A 7,076-nucleotide genomic window follows, 5' to 3' on the forward strand; every position below is an offset into this window, starting at 1 on the left:
CAGAGATACCAGCTGTAGAGCTCACTTCTACATGCCAAAATGTATAGCAAATGCATATTACTGGACACAGACTACCAAGAAGCTCCGGCATTACAGTACAAAAGCAGGAACTTTAGTAGTGGCCAGAAGCAATTCTGTATATTTTTTTCTCCTACGTAGATGTGGCACAGGTCAAACTCCCTATAAGTCATTAAGGGTGATGTGTACTAAGCCATGAATAGTGATAAAATGGAGAGTGATAAACCACCAACCAATTAGCTCCTGTCATTTTTTTCAAACATATCCAGTTAGGAGCTGTTTATCACTTTGAGCTTAGTACATATTTACAACTTCAATGACTAAGACAATGCCAGCACCTTTAGCATTAAATGTGTGTTACACTCTTTGCTAAATTACAAACAATAATTAATTATTGGCTTTCTAAATGGACAGGGGGCCAGATGCACTAAGCTTCAAAAGTGATATAATGGAGAGTGGGAAACAGCCAGCCAATCAGCTCCTACCTGCCATGTAACATTTGAAATATGTCAGGCAGGAGCTGATTGGCTGGCTGTTTCCCACTCTCCATTTTATCACTTTTGAAGCTTAGTGCATCTGGCCCATGATCATGGATACATTAGCCAAAGGTTTAAGTTATCCTATATAAAAGGAAGGCTAGTGCTGCAGCTCACCTCTGTGGGGAGAAGAGAAGTGTTTTGCATACTGGTTGGCATAAAGCACAATTCAACCACACAGCCGCCGGTGCTACCATTACTATTAGGTAATATATCAATTTGACAGACTGGGAACTAGTATGGCTACACTTCAGATTCACTTACCCATGCAGTTTACATTATATATTCAGAAACCTAACACACACACACACGGTGTCAGTTCATAGGTTTTAGTTGGTGAAGGCCACCCGTTTGGTGTATTGGCAAACAAATACAAAAAAGGAGTTTTGTATATAGCAAGTGTCCTCCATTTCTAGTACATAGGCAAACATTAACACTGTAAGAGGACCGCATTCTGATACTATAGGATACAGAATATAATTTAAAAAAAAAAAGTTTAGGAACCACTGACTTAATCCTACAGTTTCCTTGTGCTGTAAGGAAAGGACAACTCAAGACATAGAACAATTGCTGCTCTTTAATTTGTAAAAACATGTTAATGATACAAAAACCCTAAATACCAGTGTGTACATTGTACACAATCAAATGACTTACGAGAATGAAGTTACATATATACACACACAAACTGAGGATCTGATGTTTATAGGGCTTGGGAACAGTCTCCAACCAGAAGAGAAAGACATTGCTGAAGATAGCGGATGGGTGACAATCATTTTCTGCTACAATGCCACTGGTACTAAAGCTTTTGAATTAGTCACCATGCGAAGACTAGAGAATAATAAAGCAAGCAAAGAAAAAAGAAAAGCAATTTTATTAAGTAAAAATCTTCTCGGGCTCTCGTGGTCACTCCTCATTGGCCATCTTACACAGGTACTCTTTGTCAATTTTAAAGAGGCGCCACCCTTCTTCGGTAGAGAGATCAGAAGCTCCGCGCCTCTTGTAGAATTTAATGGATGGTTCGTTCCATTCTGCCACCAGGAAGTGCATGCTGCTGCAGCGACACTTCACGGCAATCTAGACAGAAACCACAAAAGAACGGGTTAGAAAAGGACACTCAGCAACAATCGTTAGATGGAATAAAATGGTTTGGCTGAGTTTCTCACTCAATAAGTGCTTTAAGAAAACATCCAGGGCCACCAATAGGGGGTGCTGTGGGTACAGCTGTCACAGGCCCTGACAGCTCATTTTGCCCACCCCAACTGCCCCCTGTGCTGCCTGCGCTGAATAAAGTACAGGTTTCTTAAATGCAGGATGCAAGGTGCCCATTAAAATGCTGCACCGGCTGTTCAGCCAATCAGAGCGGCTGCCGGTACACGAGCGCTGATTGATTTTTAATTGGCTGCAGGCGTCCTGCATTGAAGCCTGTGCTTCAGGGGATTCGGCATAAAAAGCCGGCGGTCGGGATCCCAGCGTTCAAAATCCCGACAGAGGGGGGGGGGCACGACGGACGTGGATCGCCTCCCCCCTGCGGGCTCACTGCGCTCGTCACAGCGGGCCTGGTGCCTCGCTACGCTCGGCACACTAATTTATTCTCCCTCCGAGGGTGCCGTGGACACCCACGGGGGGAGAAAGGGTCAGGATTTCAGCAGGGATTTTGATTTCAGCAGGGATTTTGAACACCGGGATCCCGACCGCCGGGATTTAAACTACAACCCGCTTCAGGACCTACTGCATACAGCAGGAGGGGATGAGGGAGCAGGAGTCGGGCGGTAAGTGAAGAGAGGGAGGGGTGCCTGGGCTATAAATCCGTTCCGGGCTACAAAATTCCTAGTGGCAGCCCAGCAGGTGGCTTTGTCAAAACAAATTGACTGTTAAAGGATAATTTTAAAACCTGTACTGTAATTGGTGGAAATTTAAAGTTCTCATTTGTTTAGCACAAATACCACCATGCCAGTGCTAGGACCCAGTCAAGAAACACTGAAGCCGCCACCCTCCCCCCCTCCCCTTTTTGCTCTTCCACAGGAAGCTACTGTAGCAGTTGAAGGTTGGTACCATTGAATGTGTCAGCAGGGCGATCAGACAGGGACTAGGACGCAAGGTGCATGGATGATCAATAACAAATAAATGTGCTGAGATCACCAGCAGTTACTTGGCTGTGGCAGCTTTACCTTGCCAAGAACGAAAGAGAATTAACAGGAAGTACTCAGACCAGGAGTCACCCGATAAGGCATTTGAGGACTCCTTTAACATCCAAACACTGCTTGTGTTTATAGGAGTTGTATTCTTTAACCCTCAAGTCTTCCCAACAGGACATGTTTTAGGGATCTCTGGAAGCATATGGACTGAACCACCAAACCACAACTCCCCTGTGCAGGACTAAAGAAATCCACAACACATGATCCGCTTGTGGTACATGACTAGACGGCAAACAGGAAGTCTGCTATGCTCTAAAGTACTCTAACTGCATAGATCTCAACCAGTAATGTTTGAGAACATGCTGATGCTATATTAGGGAAAAAATAAAAAAATAAAAAAATAAAACTCACTTGGCTCAGGTGCTTGAATATTTCTGATCCAATACCAGACCCTAAGAGGGAAGGAGAAAAATAAAAAATCTTAACCTACATGCATTGTAATATACTGTTTAGGGAAATATATAAGTGTATATAATTCATACCTCTAAACTCATCCATCACATAGAAGTCTTCTAGGTACAGTAGTTTTCCTATCCACGGGTCATATGTGAAGTAGTACATGGCAAAGCCAACAATTGTGTACCCTGCAAAAGAATTAAAGTTATTTAGAATTAAACCACCCAGTGTACACTAGGGCCATTTAAAACATGCAAATATTAATTCAGTCAGAGTCTACCACCACACAATTCATAATATTCCAATACTCCAGGCCTGATTCTGATCTAGGAATAAAGCAAGAAAGTAACTACCTAGTACATACCTTGTCGCACTGCAAGGGGTGCAAATTAGGGAAGGCCATTGGACACCCCATCGATTGTAGCAAGCTATGCAATGGAGGACCATCAAGCGTTTCACCTATTCATGCTCATAGGACTAACCTTATAGCCAATGAGAGCCTGGGCTACGGCTTTGGTTACAGCAGGGGGTGGAGCTAGCCTTCCTGTCCTGGCAGCAATAAGGGAAGGGGGTGGACATCCCATCAGGGTTATTGTACCACTGATTGTGGAGGGCTATTGGTTCTCAGACATAAATAGCAAAAGTAATAAGTGTTGATAAATGGTTTGTAACCAATTATTAACCCCAACGTAAGCTCATATTTTGATCGTAGCCCACAAAAACAAGGTTTACACTGCAATTCAGATCTGTTTTGGACACATCCCTTAAAATCTAAACCTCTACATATTTTTCACCAGCTGCAGTGCAAATTTTTTGTTACTTCCTCATCTTCGCGGCCACAGCTTACAAGTCACCTTCGCCACTTTCTGAATTGCACCATTGTCCCCTTGCGAGCTCGCCACAACTTTAAGTTAACCGATGGTGTCGTGGACACACGAGGGTGGCGTGGACCCAAGGTAATGCGGATTACGCTACTCAAATTCAGTAGAGTAAGTTGTGGCCCCAAAGATTAAGTACCTCCCCCCCCCCCAGGATGCAAATTTACATTCTCTTGTTTTACTCCTAACTCAGTAGAATCAGGCCTCAGTGCGGTAACAAACTGGAGCAAAATTATTAAATGATAAACACATAAAAAAAGGGAGCGAGTTCCTTTCACACGGCAGTTCAGAACAGTGATTATTAATGCAAAGTTTTACTGTAGGCTTTCAAATTCAAAAAACTAAAATAAAAAATCATCTAAAACCACAACTTTGGTCGAGCACTTAATCCCAAGTTGCAAAGACTGATAAAACCAAAAAAATTAGACAATAGTGTTACAAAGTCCTTCCAAAAAGAACCCCATCAGGAAAAGGATGTGAAGAGGCCACAAATAGGAACCTTCTAGCGTAACGGTGGGGCAGTCTCACGAGACACTGCTGCCCCTTGCATCAGCTTTACATAATTTGGGAACAGGCTGCTCTTGAAAACAAAAGACAAATGGTGGAGAATGATCTGTGGCTCGAATGAAATAGTTTCATTTACAGCAAAGCCTTCTGCACACCAGTCCTTCTCCCATCAACTGCATGGGATTTCTGATCTACCGTGTTTGTAGATTATGCTCAAATGGTAGCCCCTGGTGGCCTTACCTCGTTTCATGCTCATCTATGTTATTGTGTAACGGATCTTTTAGTTACCTCCCCGCCCACCCATGTACACGGAAGGGCCATCCATGTACATGGCGAAGCTAGAGACTGTAACCTGAAGATTGGGGACAAATTAAAGAGAAAAGGATTTAACAAATATTGCATCGGCTTACAAAGAGGGTCAAACAAGAAATGCCACAAGGTTTAGCTAGTGGAAGATCAGGTTACAGATAAAACGGGAAAAACTCATTACCATCAACAGTCTTGTTCTCCTTCGGCACTTCAGCAACAAGACAGTGGTAGAAAGGATGTTCCCCAAAGCCATCTTCCAAGAGATCTGCATGGGGAGAAAAACATATTGGAAACTCTAGCATTGATCTCCGTAGGTAACACTGCCACCCCCCATAGTGTCTATTTATCCAAGCAGTGTTCCAAATCGCTCATGGGACCAACTTGGCAGACAGCCCATTCTAAGGCTTAGCGGCTGCAAAACAACGCCAGGATTTGGATCTAATATAACCAAGTACAGTCTAGTAAAAACAGGTGTCAAAGCAACAGTGACAGGTGGACGTTACCGGAGTTACTAGATTTGGACAGAACATACCTGTCTCAGTTAGCACTACTTGATTCTCCATATCTTCATATTTTGCCAATTCCTAAAAAAGAAAATAGTAATTTGTAGTAGTTTGTAAGTATAAAGAGTTTCCCTTTTCAGTTTGAGGATTCTATAAGTCATAGCCTAGATTGTTAGCTGTAGGGCCGATTCAGAGATCGTGTATAGCCTCCAAGGGGTCAGTAAAAAAAAAAAAAACGCTCCATCCAGCAAGCAGAGGGTGCCAACCACCAACCCCAGTGATTAGGGGCTCAGGGGAAGGGAGGGGGAGGAACACACAAGGCTGTCGGAAACAAAGGCCACCTACTACTTCCTGTACACTGCAGGGAAGACAAGTGACAGATCGCTACATCTATGTATATATTTTATACTGAGACATCAAAGCAAGGTGTAAAATCATGAGCGATTTAATCCAGAGCAGGGCCGGCAGTCACCTTTATGAGTCGCAGGATGTCCTTACAGTCGCCGGGTATAGCTGATCGGATATTAAAATTGGCCATTTTCGTCTCTTGCTCTTTTTCCCTTTTCTGACGAGTCCCCTGTACGTGAAGAGTAGTAGGAGGTGTTTCTTCATTCGCTTCCCAGGGGCTTTCGCTCCTTAGTCAGTCTGGGAGCCTGACTCGGCTGAGAAACCACAGAGCAGCCACCGTGCTCAATAAACTCCAGCGACGAAGTATGCGCCCAGCTGGCAATCCACCGTAGTTATAAATGTCAGGATTTTGCTGGCCACCCCCCCAGCTGTCTCCGCTGACCAATCACACACCGGTGTTGCACAATTCTTTCCGTTCTATCCCCGCCTCTCCGAGCAATAATCTCTAACGTCATTGTCCCGGAAGTTGTGACTCATGGCTGTGATCTAGCCTTTGTTTTAGCACCACCTAGTGGTACTAAAAAGATGGCAGTGTAGAAGAAATAACCAACAGTAATAGAAGAAAATGATTTGAATTATCTCTCTTTCCATCTCTCTCTTTTTCTCCCCTCTCTTTGGGGATTTTTCTAGTCCATTCGGTCCTCTTGGTTTGCACGGAGGACCGATGGTGCGTGTTTTTATCCTTTTCTCCCCCCCCCTCCTCTTCTCTCTCTTTTTTTCTCTCTCTGGGCAAGATTTATCAAGTTTTAAAAAGTGGTAAAATGGAGAGTGGTAAATAGCCAGCCTGGGGACGTCACTGAACGATACAGTTTACTGATATTGTTCAGTATGTACACTCAATATTGGAAATCCGCAGCCGATATTATTACCTATATCGGCGGCTGCCAAGGTCGCCTAGTGTGTATGGCTTAAGAGAAGAAAAAGCACATGAGGAGAGAGGGCCCTGCTCGTGAGAGCTTACATCCAAAATGGGAGGGACAAACAGACATTAGTGACACAGAAGGGGTACAAGTGAACTATACCCAGTGTGAACACATTTTCCTGTACCCCAGTGGCTAATGAACAATGTTGTGTAGAACACTCACTGAGGTGTTCAGTTTGTCAACCATATAACTAACTGGAACTGGCCTGGCCTCTTGAATCAGTTTTCATCTTGAACGACTGTCCATGACAATGAAATAGCGAACATTACATACATGACAGGTTTTGTTACCTTACTTATTAAACCATCCTCATAAAAGTCAAAGAGCCTTATGAAGAGTGCAGCACATCGTAATGTGGGTTCCGAAATAAATGAGAATGTCTTTGTGTAATTACATTTGGCTA

The 7,076-nt window shown here is 43.6% G+C and overlaps 1 protein-coding gene across 1 annotated transcript; it reads right to left on the reverse strand.

Annotated features, from left to right (window-relative positions):
- Window positions 1-1,113: 1,113 nt before the first annotated feature.
- Window positions 1,114-6,068, reverse strand: SAT1 (spermidine/spermine N1-acetyltransferase 1). The gene is made up of 6 exons (XM_083172002.1): window positions 5,815-6,068; window positions 5,372-5,423; window positions 5,021-5,104; window positions 3,232-3,333; window positions 3,101-3,141; window positions 1,114-1,628 (listed from the first exon to the last, which is right to left on the reverse strand). Exons 1-6 carry the CDS (start codon window positions 5,878-5,880, stop codon window positions 1,458-1,460), a joined length of 516 nt encoding a protein of 171 aa, XP_083028128.1. The 5' UTR covers window positions 5,881-6,068; the 3' UTR covers window positions 1,114-1,457.
- Between the last annotated feature and the right edge of the window lie 1,008 nt (window positions 6,069-7,076).

Source organism: Crinia signifera, chromosome 2, assembly GCF_055691185.1.
Source record: "Crinia signifera chromosome 2, ASM5569118v1, whole genome shotgun sequence".
Taxonomy (NCBI): domain Eukaryota; kingdom Metazoa; phylum Chordata; class Amphibia; order Anura; family Myobatrachidae; genus Crinia; species Crinia signifera.

Coding starts and splice junctions, on each gene's coding strand:
- SAT1 (XM_083172002.1), bottom strand. CDS start 5,880: ATGGCCAATTTTAATATCCGATCAGCTATACCCGGCGACTGTAAGGAC. Junction 5,424..5,814: donor ACATCCTGCGACTCATAAAG/GTGACTGCCGGC, acceptor TTTCTTTTTTAG/GAATTGGCAAAATATGAAGA. Junction 3,142..3,231: donor TGTGATGGATGAGTTTAGAG/GTATGAATTATA, acceptor CTTCCCTCTTAG/GGTCTGGTATTGGATCAGAA.